This window comes from Ctenocephalides felis, unplaced genomic scaffold (assembly GCF_003426905.1).
Source record: "Ctenocephalides felis isolate EL2017-DRISC unplaced genomic scaffold, ASM342690v1 CF-g0.4_SCAFFOLD_01604, whole genome shotgun sequence".
NCBI classification, from domain to species: Eukaryota; Metazoa; Arthropoda; class Insecta; order Siphonaptera; family Pulicidae; genus Ctenocephalides; species Ctenocephalides felis.
In genome coordinates, this window is record NW_020537758.1 from 59492116 (window position 1) to 59509908 (window position 17793).

At 31.4% G+C, this 17793-nt stretch overlaps 1 protein-coding gene across 1 annotated transcript in view; it reads right to left on the reverse strand.

Moving 5' to 3' along the window:
- Nucleotides 1-17793, reverse strand: part of LOC113372237 (parafibromin) — a 36514-nt gene that overhangs the window by 3082 nt on the left and 15639 nt on the right. Inside the window, exons 6-9 of the mRNA XM_026612562.1 lie at nt 13833-13978; nt 6908-7056; nt 3366-3517; nt 965-1105 (exon numbers count right to left, since the gene is read on the reverse strand). Coding sequence (XP_026468347.1) covers nt 965-1105; nt 3366-3517; nt 6908-7056; nt 13833-13978 — 588 coding nt within the window. The remainder of the gene's footprint in view (nt 1-964; nt 1106-3365; nt 3518-6907; nt 7057-13832; nt 13979-17793) is intronic.

Consider the following 17793-nt stretch of genomic DNA (forward strand, 5'->3'; position numbering starts at 1 on the left):
ACCCCGCCTATAGGGTAAAAAGGTCTAGATAGGTAAAATTTAGAATATACCTTACTTAGTACATATATATCTTCTGTAATGATCTATGTAAATATACTCCTAAACGATTATTCGGATTTTGATAAATCGTTCTGAAGTTTGATAAGGGAATTTTTTAGTATGTATGTAATTATAAAAATATAGTAATATTGTAGAAATAAACGAAAAAAATAGCAAAAACGACATGTTATTGTTTGAAATTGAAAATATTTTGATACATGAGAACTGTCATCTGCCAAAAATGTCGATTCACTTGGAATTTGAATTTAGTTTAAGTGAGCCGAGACAATATTAGTATATAATATCCATATGCATAATTATGAATAAGAAAAATGTAATATCTACAATATTTTTGTCGAAAACCAGCTGAGATGTGCAAGAAATTAAAACCATATGAGATACAATATATGTTTGGCAGGTGAAATTACATAATAAAGTTTAATAAATAACACAATACGTCCAAAATTGCACATTGATTATTTATTTAAACTTATGCATGGTGTATTTTGCTTTACTTTACTAAATTATTTAAATACGAAAGAATATTTCTACTTATTGAAAAAATGATTTAGAATGTTGTTTCGTGTGTCAAAAATTCATTTGTATCATCATGTTCTTCGATTGAACAGACCCATATGAACTGGATTTATGAATTAATTCACCTAAAATTTTAATTAAAGTGATAATGTTCGTTAAATTATTAGTAAGAAAAATGTAATTTAGAAATTGTAATTGCCAGAAAGCAACTAATATAGGGTTTAACAACTTTTACAGTAAATACTATATTTATTCTTTCTGAATTTCTTATACTGATTAAAAATCTACAGTTTCCAATACATATATACCTTATGCTAAAACCATAAATGAAAGGACATTAAATAAAATATTAAAAAGTATAGGATAGAATATTAAAAAAATTTGATACCTGCTGATTTAATTTTGCAGGATTATCCAAAACCCTATAAGGTACAGTAACGTTTGCTTCCTTCCGTCTTTGTATTAAAAGCTCATTATCGCGCAAGGCGCCGCTTGCTTTTTTTTCTTCTTGAGATATAAATTTTAAATCCTGAAAATGAAACAGACAAAAATGTATCAATGCTTACAAAAATACTTTTTATATGTTTATTTTTTTGTAAATTAAAACATGTTAGGATAAAAATGCAAAAAATCATGCCCATCCTGAAGATATTTGTTCAAGGAAAAGTATTGAAGACTTAATGCGCGCTGCTTAAAATTCGAACAGATGTAATTCTGTTCGAAATGCCAGTATAGTTACACCATTACATTTTAAATATGTATAAATAATAAATTTGAACAGAGTGTTTTTAACTTCTATGTTTATATCACGCCCATCTCCATTGGATCAATAGGAACTTGCAAAGTGCTACAAAACCGACATTTAACTTGTTAAAAAGTATTTATAACTAGTTAAAAGTGGTATTTTGTCTTGAGGCATGTTGCAAAAGCTTTCCGTTAGATGTAATAATAACCTTAACCAAAATTGTGATTTAGATATTTAAATCAAATTTTTAACTGTTTCTTTCAATAATTAAGTTTTCGCTTTCACTTAATTCTAAATATTGCAATCTCCAATTGATATCTCTCAAACACATATTTTTTATCTATGATTATATTAATTATAGTGCACAGGCACGTGCAGTATATCTTAAAATTGTAACTTATTAATTCTAATTGTAATTGTAACACTTATCTTGAATTCAATGGCTCTTTCTATTATCAAGTTTTTTTTTCAACAGTTAATTACAATTTGATTTTTCAAAATCGATTCGGTTCTGCCATGCATATGAGCTTAAATGTGGACGAAAAGATTAACACTTTTTTCAAAATTACAAAGAAATGGCTTGGCAGATCATTGCACAAAACTGACACACAATAGTCCTCATTAAGATGCATTAAATGGCTTTTAAATTTCTGAAATCGGTTCAGGCATCTTTGAGCAAACGTCGATGAAAAGTCAAATTTTGACAAATGCCAAAATTTCGATACTAATTTTTGCAAACTTTGAATTTAAAATTAAACGACTTGTCGTAGGACCGTAATATTTTAGTATGATCTAGAAGACTATGATATCTATCATCAAAACTAATACTATCAAAAAAAAAAAAAATGAAAATCGTCGAAAAATTTTTTTTTAACACACAACAAGACACGACACCGTTTTCTTGTAAATATGCTTTTTCAGTACTGATCTGGTATATATAAATAACTGCTTTGGTACAACAAAGAAGTTTTACAAGCTTTCTGTAGTTCTCAATAGTTGTAGTTGATGTTATTGTTTGACAAAGTTCTTGTTGTGTAATTTCTATTGTGTACAAATTATTAATATCACTACTCATAACTTTATAATTTGTAACTGGCAGTGGTATAATTTTTGGCTCAATATTTGTTAATAGGTCAAATCTTATTATTCAGTTTAATCGGTTCATCTATTTGTAGTGTTGGTCGCTTTTTCCTCGTGCTAGTAACAACTTGCCATGAAGCAGAATTCCAAGAAGTAGCAGTTTGAGAATCCACATTTTCCCTGACTGTAAGTTCATTGCACAAATTTATATTTATAGCACCAGGTTGCTTTGCAGAATGCACGTCGAAAACTAGCTTATTCTCTTGTAGTCATTATTATTTTAACGAAAATTTGACAAAATTCCTTGCGATGAGCATGATCATAGTCATACTTTTATTACAGATCTGTTGTCTGAAATCACTTTTTTCGATGATTACTTTTCGGTTGATTAACAATAAATACTATTTTGTAAACTATTTTGAATAGATTCTGAAATAAAACCTGATCCGCTTGTCAGAGTTATTAATTCTCTTGGGTCTAAGAAAATTTCCATATTGTTAAAAAAAATAATCGATTGGACAACAGGAATAATCGGTTCTTTGCTCCTTCCGAAGGAAACCATGTTGCATAAGCCCTGCACTACATTAACTGATAACATATTTTTTCTTCAAAATAAAAACAGATAAACAGCTTAAGGACACTGAAGTTGCCTTTTAAACAAAAAGATTACGATGTGCAATAGTCGATATTAAATTCTCATTTATTGGTACTACTGCGATGTGTACTTCCTGAATTATTAGTAACTAACTCCGTCTGTCGGAAAAAATCTACGAACTTTTTCCTTTACCTTATATGCTGCTACTGCCAGTAATCATTGGTTACTACATTACAATTGTACATTCAAACTATCAATAAATTTTTGAAACAACGATATTTAAAAACAAGCAAATGCAGTGGTTATTATTATTCAACTCATCTATTAAATTCTAGCTTAATGTCAAGTAAAAAAAAGTATTGTAATCACCTGCAAAATTTCCTTTGCATTATACATAGTTATGAGACTAGTAGTTGCAGCTGGTATTATAATGATCGGAGTCCTTGAACCTCTTTTATTAGCATTATTAATTGGTAGCAATCTAGCTTGCGCTGTTGGTATCAATTCTTTGGATCTGCCAGCTGAAATTCAAAATTCTGGATTACAAACACACCCACATACAATAGACAAATCCTTCTAATGAGTTCATTCAAGTAATAAATTTCTGACTTAGTCTAAATGCGCAAGTGTTATTAAATTCCAGAATGATCTGAACCAAACAATTCGATAAATTTGATCATTCTCATTACATGTAATCCGTCTATCTATAGAATTGACTAGAACTTCTTAATAAGAATAACTACGTAACTGTAATAATAACTAATAATTCACTTTTGATACATAAAATTTGCCTAAAATATTCAGTAGATATAAAATAATAACACTTCGATATTTGCAGAAAGCCGTAAGTAGACTGACCTGTTTATTATATTATTAAATTTTTTCTACCTAGAATGAGTTAGGACTACACTTAAAACGTGTGAATTTATTGGTTTTCGTTTTAAAGAAACGTATTTTAATTGTCTTTCTATTTTATTATCTATATAAATGCCTGTTGTGAAGTAATTTGTTTATATTTATCACCATCTGAAAGATAATTGATCACATCCACACACATCCACACACCCACACACAAACACACACACACACACATATATATATATATATATATATATATATATATATATATATATATATGTTTAACTCGAGTTAGAAAGACGGACGTTACATCAATAAAAATAGTATGAGTTTTTTAACTTCCCGTAGGGTAAGTTATTGTAATGGGCCGAAAATCGGAATTGAAAATTTTTACATTTCTCGACGTTTTGAAGGTTTCTGAACGTTTTGGCATACCTCAGAAAAAATGGATGTGTGTGTGTGTGTGTATGTATGTATAGATACAAATTTCCAGTCACGTTTTAGAGCGTACGGATCAACCGATTTGAATGGTTCAAAAAACATTCGATTCCTATTGATAGGGAAAAGGGCTGATTAGTTTTTGGCAAAGGCAGGTCCAGCCTTTGCCAAAGTCTGAGATACGGAGCAAAGAGTGCAGAAAATAGAAATCGAATTTTTGAGAGAACGGAGTATCCGATTTGAATGATCTAAAGAACATTCAATTAGTAATGATTGGGAGAAGTGTTTATTAGTTTTTGGCAAAGGCAGGCCCAGCCATTTCAAAGATACGGAGCTAAATATGTAAAAAATGGCAGTTTTTGAGAGAACTATGCGTCCGATTTAAATGATTCAAAGAACTTTCTGCTTGCAATGTTACAATATTTATAATAATCTATTTGAAAACATTCAGTATTCCTCGAACATTTCGTTGCGGTACGGGAAGTTTCAGCAATTTGCCTTAAGGCACGATGCCGTTATTGCGTCCACTTACAGCTGGTTAAAAATTTATTTATTAAAAATTCATACTTTTCGGCTATCATCTTAGCCTTCATTCAGTGGTAATCAATTTGAAATTTTGTATCCTAACATAACATATGAAACCATTATTAATCCATGGTATGAGTATGTGCACATTGATAAAATGTATATTTTTTAACATCACAGATGGTAAAACATACTTGGAGCGAATTGCTGCTCCAATGTTCAAAAAACTGCAACACCGCACAAGCAGAAAGCTGTTCGCTTCATACAGGGCAATAAAGAATATTTACCCAAATATTAGGTATAATAGTTAGTACAACTTTAAGCGTCACCAAGAAAGCACATAAAAGTACCCGCATGACGAGCGAAAGCAGTCAAATTTCTTTTAAGTTTGTTATTATAATTAACCGCCCGACTCGCGAAACCAGTCGAAATTAAACAAATATAATATTATGAAATGTTACTAATGAGTGAAATAAATTATTGAATTACAAAGTGTGTTTCAATATAAACCCAATTTACATTTATGGGAAATGTCCCATAAAATGGTCCTATACTAATTAACAAGTTGTCGAAACTATGTATTTACTTTAGAGATAGAAATTTCTATCTCAAACTCCGAACAGTAAATACATCCGCTAAATTTTCTAATAAATGTTTTTCAAAACGTAAAATCATGAGGTTGAGAAAATCCTCTCAGTGTTTGTAGTTATTGGTGTGTTTTCTGTCAGCATACTTTTGTTTTTGTTCTTGTTTTCAGAATTGTATTTTTGTTGCGGTATTCTTTTGTGTAAGTCTTGACTGGTTTAGCCTATGTAAACTCCGCAATTGAGAGAGTTTAGCTCGTAAAAAAGGTTGCGTAAGTTTTTTGGGTCAAATTTTTAAATTAATTTTGAAAAAAAAGAACAATTATTTTCAGAAGTAGTACCTTAAAATACTTAATGAAAAGTTTTCTCCGCTAGTAATACAGGTTTTTTATAAAAGATAGTTATAATTCCGACATAGGTTTTACGGTTTGGTTTCTTGATGAAAGCTTGTGACGGTTTTGGAGGCATAACATTCTATTTTTAGTTATAGATTTAGTTAGATCAGGTGCTGTGGGTCGGAATTATTCCTTAGGATTTGTGATAATTGTGGAAATTGTTCTTTAAAACTTAGAGTGTGTATGTGAGCCGATTTTTAGATCATTCGTTGAATGCATCTCAAAGATTTATGAAACTCGAAAAGGGCTCGTATCGGTATATTTTGGGATTAATTTTGCGAGATGCTGGCCCGAGCCAGTTCTTTATAATGAACAGAAAAGTGTAAGATTCTTTGCCCGACATAAACCAATTTTGGCAATTGAATTATTTATATTGAAAGTGAAAAATGATTTTCTGAAATAACTCTCACTTCTGACGCATTAAGTTGAAAATATACAGTAGATCCCGATCGTATGTAAGAAATTGTTTGAACAAATTCGAAAATTTTATAAATTCTTACATATAATAAACAAGTTCGTACGATATATTGAATTAATTTTTTATACGAAAGTAAGGACCGCATAAAAAAGTCTAACATGGAAAAAACATGAGTGATTTATGAAATAGAATAATTAATCTGGGCATAAAGAAATTGTAAAAGAATTTAATTTTGATCACATGAGCCGTAAATGAAAGTTTGCAGACATCATGCGCGTTTAGTGGCAATGCTAATGGCTGTGTTCATAATTAAAGCAAAGATTCATACTAAATCGCACAAAAACGTGATTCACTGTATATGTAAATAAAATAAAACTAAAAAATGAAATATCTGTAATCAAAAATTGGTCCACAATTATTTTATGGTGAAAATTGGGAATCTAGCATAAATAACTTCAAAGTTATTTAATTTTTATTTTTCAAGAACATAGTTCAAGTAAAATATAGAAGTTATTAGTTACCGTAAATTAGTTTCACTATTGATATTTTTTTCAGTATTAGAACATAAGTAATAGTAGAAATCTTCTGAATAAAAGGATTAGTTTTTCATGAACAAACAAAATGAAAGTCTTGGAATACTTAAAACATATTATTTAAATGATGTGGTAAAAAATAATAAAATATGCAACTTACATAGAGATGGTTGAACATTCATTTGCTTCTTTTGGGCAGTTGAGCCCTCCGTCACACTTTTTAAAGTCATACCATGATATGTTCCCATAGTATCAATTTTGAAACCTTCAGTTTCTTCCTTTTGGCGATTAAATCTCTCTTGATCGTAACTAGAAAATAACATACAATATAATAAAGCTAGTGAGATGTTGCATTGAGTATTAATGAAAGCAATGAATAAATAACTGTCTGTAAATTTCGAAATCCATTAAGAATATACTGACTGCGCTTTTCAATTGCAAATTATATTCAAAAAAAAGTAAAAAAGTATGTTTGAGAGAAGGGGTCAGTTTGGCATGTTTTCAATGATATCTCGGCTATAAGATGAGGTACAAAGTTGAACTTTATATTGGCGTATAAATTATTTAAATACCAGGGTGGGGCCGATTATGTATGACAAAGCGCGTGAAGATAATTGGCAAACCAATTTCCAATGTTAATGTGTGTGGTCTCAACCCTAGCTGATTAAGTATTTTAAAAATACCGTTGGATAATTATTTTTCTTCATCAATTTCCACAATAGTGTCAATCGATTTACGTGTAATTTGATCACTTTAAATACTGGATTGAATAGTGTTATTAAATCTTTATTCTTTGTGCAAAGATAAGTACACCGAACTAATCGTAACTTCTATAAAAATATGATTTATTTGTATGTATAATCCAATTTCCCGTAACAGTCATAAGAACACCTCAGCTGTTCCTAGACTGACAAAATAAACAAAAACGTGACTTGTGTCTTATGCTCAGACAATCATCCTGCAAATTATAGAAGATGTATCAAATAAAAATAGTTAAATTACGAAGATTTCTACTTTTAGGGCAAAAAATCTTAGCCCAGAACTCACAGGTTATCAATCACTCACAAGTACAGGACATTATAACATACTCACAAATGACTCAAAATAATAAACAAACACATATGGAGCACAAAACTGGACAACGCCCAACCGCACAAGGGAAACAGCCTTAAGCCAATCAACAATGATCAAGTTCAAAATCAAAATAATAACCAAGCCAATAACATGGAAAAATTAAAAGGTTTGTCGAAAACACTAATCGCCCAAATGGGCAGCATTGCTCAAATTAATCACCTTTCTTTTAAGTAAAAAATAATGGCCTCTTCACTTAAAATATAAGCACGTGGAACGTCAAGCAATTTATTTTATACAATCGTATAGACATCATGTTAATTTTAGAGTCGCACTTTACCAGTAGAAACTATTTTTGTCTTTATAAATACACCACTTATTCATACATTTTTATTTACGTTATTTAAATTCAGAACATAAATCATCAAAGGGACATTTTGTCGAATAACATTTTCCCAGTTATAATTTTCCATAATTTATCGAAGAATAGATAGTAATATATGAAGGCCCACCACCGATATGAAGGTGTTAAAAAGGTCCACCACCGATGTGTCAAAAACCAGTAAAGTTAAGCATTGTTTAACAACAATATTTGAAAGTAAAGGGAAAAAGATGTATAACCAGCTATAACCTTGATTTGAAGATTTTAGTAAAAATCTTCAAACCTTGATTCTAATTTATAATAGCTAAAACCTTGATTCTAATTTATAATAGAAATTTATATTTATATTTATATTTATATTTATATTTATATTTATATTTATATTTATATTTATATTTATATTTATATTTATATTTATATTTATATTTATATTTATATTTATATTTATATTTATATTTATATTTATATTTATATTTATATTATATTTCGGGATAAACGGTATCTTTAAAAATCCATAATAAAAGTATTTTCTTCCGTTGGTAGATTTTTAGCATTAGGTAAAAGTGTAATCATTTTGTAAAATCCTCTAAAATTAAAATAAGACTTTAAACCTGTTTGCCATCCGGCCATTTCAATTTACCCCGCCTATAGGGTAAAGAGGTCTAGATAACAAATTTTTGAAAGACATAAAAAAGCATATTTCTACAGTGATAAAGTAGAAGGCAGTTTTACTAAACGTAGTCAGATAATTGTTTGTTTGAAATTTGTTATTTGTTGTGATATAATTGTTATGGTTTTCACAATATAGTTTATATTATCTCAAGGTCAAATTGGACCTTTGTGCCTGGTCCTACTCTACATATATACTTTTTATTGAATTTACTTTAATTCATCGAATGTTACTTAAAACTTTTCAAAAATCAGGTCAATGAAGAGATACTTAATTCTTTTTCTATCTCTTCTCGCAAAAATTTGAAAATTTTGTATAAGCTCAGTAGTATTATTTACAATAATACACAAAATCCAGAATCCAAAAAGAAACTGAACAACTTAAAATGTAATCGATAAGCCAAAAGACCAAAAAAGACTTGGATTGCATTACACCATGTTTTCTATAGAAAGTGTATAAAACTTCCAGTTTTATTGTGTTGACAAAATATAGACAAACTAATGGGATTTATAATTGTTTTTATAATACCTCATTGTATATAGCATTGAAACAACACATCCTTATACACTTAAAGTATTAATATTTTTGATTCTCTAGAAATTGTTTAGAATATACCTTACTTAGCAAAACAACCTTAGCCGGGTCAGCTAGTATATTTATATATATATATATATATATATATATATATATATATATATATATATATATATATATTGATTGTTTCTTTTCCGAACAGTAAGTCCAATAATAAAAAACAATTTGTTTTTTGAAGATGTTTAATACGACGTTTCGGAACTAGGTACGTTCCATCATCAGGTTTATTCTGTCAAATCCAATGTTTTTTAAAAATATTGATTAACATTAATTAATGATGGTCAATACAGATTAATTAGAAAAAAAAAAATTTATAAAGGAATTGATTATGTACCGGGGTAAAGAGTAATTAAAAAAGGTTTTATATAAAATTGAGAAGCAAAAATTATTTACCTGTAATAATTTATATATCCATATCACTAATATTTTTTTGTTAAAAACACTCGATTTTTTTGGAGGATATTTGTAGATGTTACGACTACACAAGACTTAAACACACTGATATGGAGTTCTGTCGGCCAGATGTAAGACAACGTACGGAATTCCTGGCAAAAATGATTTTTTATGGCTCTTGTATTGGTAATTTACGAAAAAAGAGGAAATATTGCTTTAGTAAATGTTGAGAAATATTATGTATAGTTTTACAAACCCTTGAAATTTCCGTTTTCTCCACATTAAATTTCCAAATATATGTTTATGTTAGATATGTAGATGACACTTTTTTTATAATAGACAAAGAACAATCAGATATGATAATCGATACCTTTAACAATTACAATAAGAGCATTCAGTTCACACATGAAACACAAATCGACAACAAATTAAACTTTTTAGACGTGACTGTACACAAAATTGACAACATTATTTGCACAAATTGGTACAGAAAAACTACATGGTCAGGAAGATACCTTCATTACGCGTCATATTGTCCCAAAAATTATAAAGTCAATACAATCATTTCTTTGATAGACCACGCAATCATGTTGTCTCACTCTTCTTTTCATACCCAAAACACAACATTAGTAACTAAAACTTTATTAAAAAACGGATATCCCCTCACCCTCATCAATTCCATTACCAATAAAAGACTTTCCTATCATAAAAGTAACAATTATCAATCCATCTCCAAGTTATTCCAAGACAACAATATTAAACCAACTTTTACAGCATGCCTTACATTGAAGGCTTATTTGATTATTTTGCCAAATTACTCAAAGAAGAAAATATTTTCATTTCAGGAACAGCTCTATTATATTCTTTTAAAGAAATGTTTTCAAAAATTAAATCCACCACCCCTCCTAAATTCAATACTAACATAGTTTATTCCATCCCTTGCAAAAATTGTCAAAAACAATACATTGGCCAAACATCACAATACATTCATAAGAGAATGAGACAACATGAATTAAGCGTCACTCATCATAAAAGCCGAAATTTCCAAAGTACTCTTGTCCAGCATTCCATCGAAAACTCACATAATTTCACCTTTGAACCCAATATTTTATATAGAGAGGATTGTACTTTTAAAAGACTTTTTTCTGAAAGCAGTTTAATCTTTTTGAATTCGTCAAATAGTGTTAATAAAAGATCAGATCACAATATCATTCATGACTCATATCTAAATTTTTTAAACCTGATTAAAAACAATTAATCCTAATAATTTTTGAATATGTATATATATACATGTATATATGTTATAATATATGTACATCCATATATGTGCATATATGTATGTATGAGTATGAGTATGAGTATTTTTGTGTGTACACTATATACATGCACTTGCATATATATTCATGTATATAATTGTGGATACATTAATATATAGATATGTGCATATGTATGTATGAGTATGTGGATACATTAATATATAGATATGTGCATATGTATGAGTGTGTAGGCCAAAAGTTTCCGGACACATGAAAAAATCTCATTTTCTGAGTTTTTAGCTATATTTTTCATATAAAAATAATTTTATTCAAGTTAGTTTTGTACATTCTACGTAGTATTAATATTTAGTGACTGATTTGTAACCAATTTGTGAGAAATGATGGTCTAATTAGCAATGAAAATGTTAAAATGTCACAGTCGATTTTCCTGAATATGACCATCCTTTGCTTTGATCACTGCAGCGCGTATTTTTGGTAATCTTTTGACGAGTTTTTGCAATGTTTGCGCAGGTATGTTCTTCCAGGACTCGTTAAGGCAATTCCACAGGGCAGCAAGGCTGGTTGGATGCAAATCCTTCACGAGGCATTTAAGCTCGTCCCACAACAGCTCTATTGGATTAAGACCCGGCGATTGTGCAGGACACTCAAAAAACCACTTCTGCGAACAGTAAATAAACAAAAGAGATTGCAATTTGCCAAAACCCACTTAAATTGGACCATCGATCAATCTAAATCAGTTTTATGGACGGATGAGTCAAAATTCGAACTTTTCGGAAATCATCGACGTAGGAAGGGTAATGAAAGACTCAATTCTAAGTGTATTTCGCCAAAGGTGAAGCACGGTGGTGATTCAGTGATGGCTTGGGGTTGTTTTAGATTCAATGGAGTCGGATCGCTTGTCAAAATAGATGGAACTTTAAAGAAAGAACAGTATCACACCATACTTCAGCGCCACGCCATTCCATCTGGTCTTAATTTAATTGGTCCAAAATTTATTTTTCAACAAGATAATGACCCTAAACACACTTCCCGACTCTGTGCCAATTATTTGAAGCGAAAATAAGACGAAAAAATACTTCAAATAATGGATCTTAATCCAATAGAACTGTTGTGCATTTGTCTGACTGATTTGCATCCAAGCAGCCTCCCTGCCCTGTGGAATTGCCTTAACGAGTCCTGGAAGAACATACCTGTGCAAACATTGCAAAAACTCGTCAAAAGATTACCAAAAATATGCGCTGCAGTGATCAAAGCAAAGGGTGGTCATATTCAGGAAAATCGACTGTGACATTTTAACATTTTCATTGCTAATTAGTCCATCATTTCTCACAAATTGGTTACAAATCAGTCACTAAATATTAATACTACGTAGAATGTACAAAATTAACTTGAATAAAATTATTTTTATATGGAAAATATAGCTCAAAACTCAGAAAATGAGATTTTTTTCATGTGTCCGGAAACTTTTGGCCTGTACTGTATATATATACACATAATATTTCTCAACATTTACTAAAGCAATATTTCCTCTTTTTTTCGTAAATTACCAATACAAGAGCCATAAAAAATCATTTTTGCCAGGAATTCCGTACGTTGTCCTTTACATCTGGCAGACAGAAATCCATATCAGTGTGTTTAAGTCTTGTGCAGTCGTAACATCTACAAATATCTTCCAAAAAAATCGAGTGTTTTAAAAAAAAATATTAGTGATATGGATATATAAATTATTACTGGTAAATAATTTTTGCTTCTCAATTTTATATAAAACCTTTTTTAGTTAATTCTTATTACTCTTTACCCCGGTACATAATCCATTCCTTTATAAAAAAAATTTCTAATTAATCTGTATTGACCATCATTAATTAATGTTAATCAATATTTTTAAAAAACATTGTACTTGACAGAATAAACCTGATGATGGAACGTACCTAATTCCGAAACGTCGTATTAAACATCTTCAAAAAACAAATTGTTTTTTATTATTGGATTTACTGTTCGGACTTATCTATCGAATATATATATATATATATATATATATATATATATATATATATTTGAATAGTCTTGACCTTGATGTTGATATGGATATATACAGTTGTGTAATAATTTAATAGAGTTCTGGAAAATTCTGTCGCCTAAAAGATTATACGTTATATCAAATTTGCCTACTTCCCAGTACGTCGCGGAATTTAGTACGTCAGTATTTTATACTCGAACAAACACTCTGGAAAGATTTGTGCAATTATGCTTAATTAGGCATTTTAGTTAGATTTAAATTATTAAAATATAAAACAGAGCAATCTGCTGTCGACTATCGTGCCAGCAGCATCTTTCGAAATGTAGCCTCCAAAAATATAGTTTTGTAAATCACATTTTAAAAATTATTTGCTAGTCTTCTTCTGCGAACGTTGATGTACTTCTGAATATTTTATGTAAATTCCATGTAATAAACGAAATTTACGAAATAATGTGTAAAATATACGTTTAATTGTAAATCCCTACAACCTGCGACAACAATCTGGCTGACAATATAATTTCAATATCCTTTAATCCAATTGGCTTGTCCGCTTATCAAATTTACTATCGCACACCAGTATTTACTTAATTATAATGTACCATGCACAATATTAATAAATAAACTGAATTTATATAGGGACAAAAATCGTTGGTATCAGCTATCAATATATGTTAATGTTACCGATTGTATACTGCAGGTTGCGGCGCAGGCCTTAAAGGTCTTGGAGGTTCAACGCCAGGTACTGCAGCTGGAAAACGAGCGGCCCCTTTTCCATCTTCCCGTGCCTTTATATCCTGTAGTATTGCTAGTATATTTTTCGCAAAAATCTAAAAACATAATTTTTCAATTAAATAAAAATGCACAACAAGTAAATCAAAAATATTAATTAATTTGCAGAAGTAATAAGTAAACAACATATTCATTAACGGTTAATGAATATGTTGTCTACTTATTATTTATGCAAATTAAAATATTTAATTTAAATGTTAATTCATCATATGACAAATATAAATATAAATTAATGATTAACCTTTCGTTCGCAGTACGTCAACTATATCCAATACCGTTGATATAAAAAATCATTCCAAATAAAATAAATTTCTAACGAAAAATTTAAAAAAAGTCTTTTATAAATGATAAGCAAATAACATCGGTGTATGATTCTAAGTGAAAATGGTTTTTATGGTCCGTGAGGTTGTCTTGTTTGCTAAAAAAAGCACTTGAGTCTTACGAACTTCCCGTAGGATAAATTATGGTAATCGCAAAGAATCGAAAAAGAAACTTTTTGCATATCTTTACGTTTCAAAGGTACCAAAACATGCCTTAAAAAATGAAAGTATGTGTGTATGTATGTATGTCTGTGTCTTTTTTTGTCCAGGCCGCTTCTGATGATATCATTGCTTCCATTAGTGTTTCTGGTCAAATTCTCTGCTTTAGAATTGTTTCCAGTTTATTTCGCTAAAGCGCGAGCTCTCAAAGAAAACACGCTCTGCATCTTCAATAACACCCCTGCAAACTGGGCACTCGGGGGAATCATCGTGCTTAAAGCGATGAAGATAAGCCCAAAAGCAGCCGTGTCTAGATAGCATCTGCGTTAGATAGTTTTTAGCCTCTGATTCAGCCAAACGCCAATCTTAGGTATAAGACCATCTACCCTTTTTGCGGCATTCCACTGTAGTTGCCACCGTCTTAAGCTGTTTCCACGTACTTCGGTTTTGAGAACCTTGAGCGCTTGATGTCGATGACCTGCGTTGGTAAAGAATTCGTCTTTCCTCAGCTAAACGTCTAAAAGGCAAAGACCCGGCAATGACACACAACGCTTCCTCAGATATTGCGCGGAAGCCGCATATTACTCGTAAAGCATTCAAGCGGTATACAGGACTAAATTTTCTCTATGATTCTTGGAGCTTCAGTGCGTATGCGCAAATAGGTACTATAAGTGAGCACCGAGGTAACCACTGATGAAAGTATAAGTCTTCTGCTATGCTTTGCTCCACCCGTATTAGGCATTAATCGTGCAAGACAGGAACTCACTTCTGATGCTTTGTCATTTACTTGTTGTACCAGCTCTCTGAAATTTAGTCGGGCATAAAGCATCACTACCAAGTATCGAATATAAGATTGTGATATGATTTCTTGTTCACCGACTTTCAACTTCTCTATGATTTTTCTGCTGGTGATGAGTACTGCTTCCGTCTTCTGTTTAGCTTGTTGATGATTAGAAGAAACAAAAGTGACCTTAGCAATCACAATTATCTTTTGTTTATACGTCAATAAAATATTGTTTTATCTCTCGAGTTTACGTGTTCGTATTTTCCGATCAAATTAAATCATTATTGTAGTTAAACAGTGTTTTAATCGTTTATAAAATTAATATATAGTTCGTAAGACTATATAATTGGTGACCCCAACGTGATATGAACGCGCAACCTTCTGATTCAACTTATGATCTCGAGCTACTAGCCATCATTGCGGCCATAAAGTATTTTGAATACCTGCTAGAAGGAAGAGACTTTGTAGTCAAGACAGACCACAAGCCAATCACATATGCGTTTCAGCAAAGACCTGAAAAGGCGTCAGACAGGCAGCGTCGACTATTAGAATATATTTCACAGTACTCCACTGAAATTTTATATGTCAAAGGTGATGAAAACATTGTAGCAGGCACAATTTCAAGAATAAATAGAATAGAAATGCCAACTAAATTGTCAACTGTAGAAAAATTAAAACCCGCTTAGATAAACAAATTAGATACTAATTGTGGATCCAATTCTTATTCACATTTCAGGCAATCAGCAAGGAAATCTACGAAGAAGACTCCAAAAAAGAAAGTTACGTTTGATGACTATAACAGTATTCATCCAGCGATTCACTTGAACAAATGACGTATATCATCTAGGTGTTTCGATGACTAGAATTACATCGTTCGCATATGCCACTAACTTGACGCGTCTTGGAATCTTTAGTCTCAAAAGTCCGTCGTACATAACATTCCACAACTGTGGCCCAAGAACTGAGCCTTGAGGTACACCTCCGGTGATATTTATTTTTTCGTTCGAGTATCTTACCAGCCACGAACCGATTTACAAAACCCACTCGACTCAAATACATACGTTTCAATGGCAGGAGACTTTAACGCACAACATACATCTTGGAACTGTAACTACAACAATGCGAACACAATACCACGGACGCACAACTGCACTATCCTGGCACGCCGACCAGATACGCCGCTGTAGCGACTCATCATAGCACTAGATGATATTGACCAAAAATAGATTTGATATTGACCAAAAGTCTGCATGCAACTTACGAACCCACAGCAAGAACACTTTTCAACTCTGACCATAACCCTATGTTCATGACTATTTCTGACAAACTCGACGTCGACCAGACTCTGAACGTAAAATTCTAGATTACTCCAGAGCCACTTTTTGGAGACATCATTACAGACAACTTACGGCACACGATACCCATTGAGACCAACACAGACATAGAGGAGGCTGTGACACATCTGACACAGACGATCACGGATACCATTCAACACACAATACCGATAAGAGACACAAAAACAACATCATACCGCCACTTAAACTAGCCAACAACAAATACGCCACGACACCCGTAGACAATGCGAAACTATTTCGACGATTGGCTGAAAATCAATATTCAATATTCAATATTATATATATACAGTCGGTCAAGTAAGAGCGTGGCCGGGTTAATTCATAAAAATAATTATTTTATAAAACTTTAATATTTATATATGCATTGTATACGTTAAAAGCAAGGATGCAATTTTGGTCAATATGTGTCCAGTCACCACCGGAGTCGACAATTGCCTGGCATCTCCAACGTCTGCTTTTTACTAATTTAACGGATTATTTTAGTCCGACGGCTCGTATTTTAATTTAACGGCTCGATGAGGGCAGTACGTGCTCATATAGAACTTTCATCAATGAAAATGACATTTTCAAAATCTCTAACAATATTTTCATGTGCTCAAGCGGAAAAGAAGCACATGTTTTTCAGTCATCAGAGGCTTCCCCGTTGTGTTGCGCCATTTCAGATCATGGATACGAATAAAGGTTCAGATAGTTTTGTAGATATTTCTAAACATTTTGCCATTAATTTTGCTCGTCCTTGCTGCAGTGTTAAAGCAGGATTCCGCAAATACCCATTCACTGTTCTTTTTTCTTCTTTTTTATTTGAATCACGTTCTGATAAATCATCGACTTTTTTAGCAACTTTATATAGGTGTATCGAATTCTGTACAAATGCCTTCAACTTTCTCATATATTTAGCAGCAGCTGATTGCTACATTTGGGTACCTTTTAGGTGCATGCAAAAGGGCGCAGCCTCGTAGCGTGACGCGTAACTTAGCACTCATGGCGTTAATGTAATTTTTTCTCAAAAGATCAACTGCAACTAAACCTTTTTTGACAATGCATCAAGGACAAAGCTTCACTTTATTGACTCACGAAAGAATTAGACCGAAATCTTTCATTAACTGCCGTTAAAGTCGGCCACGCTCTTACTTGACCGACTGTATTGTCAGATTGCAATGATACTTTCAGATTGTACTATTCCATTTAAGGGGTTACTAGCTGACCCGGCAAACGCTGTTTTGCCATCAAAAATA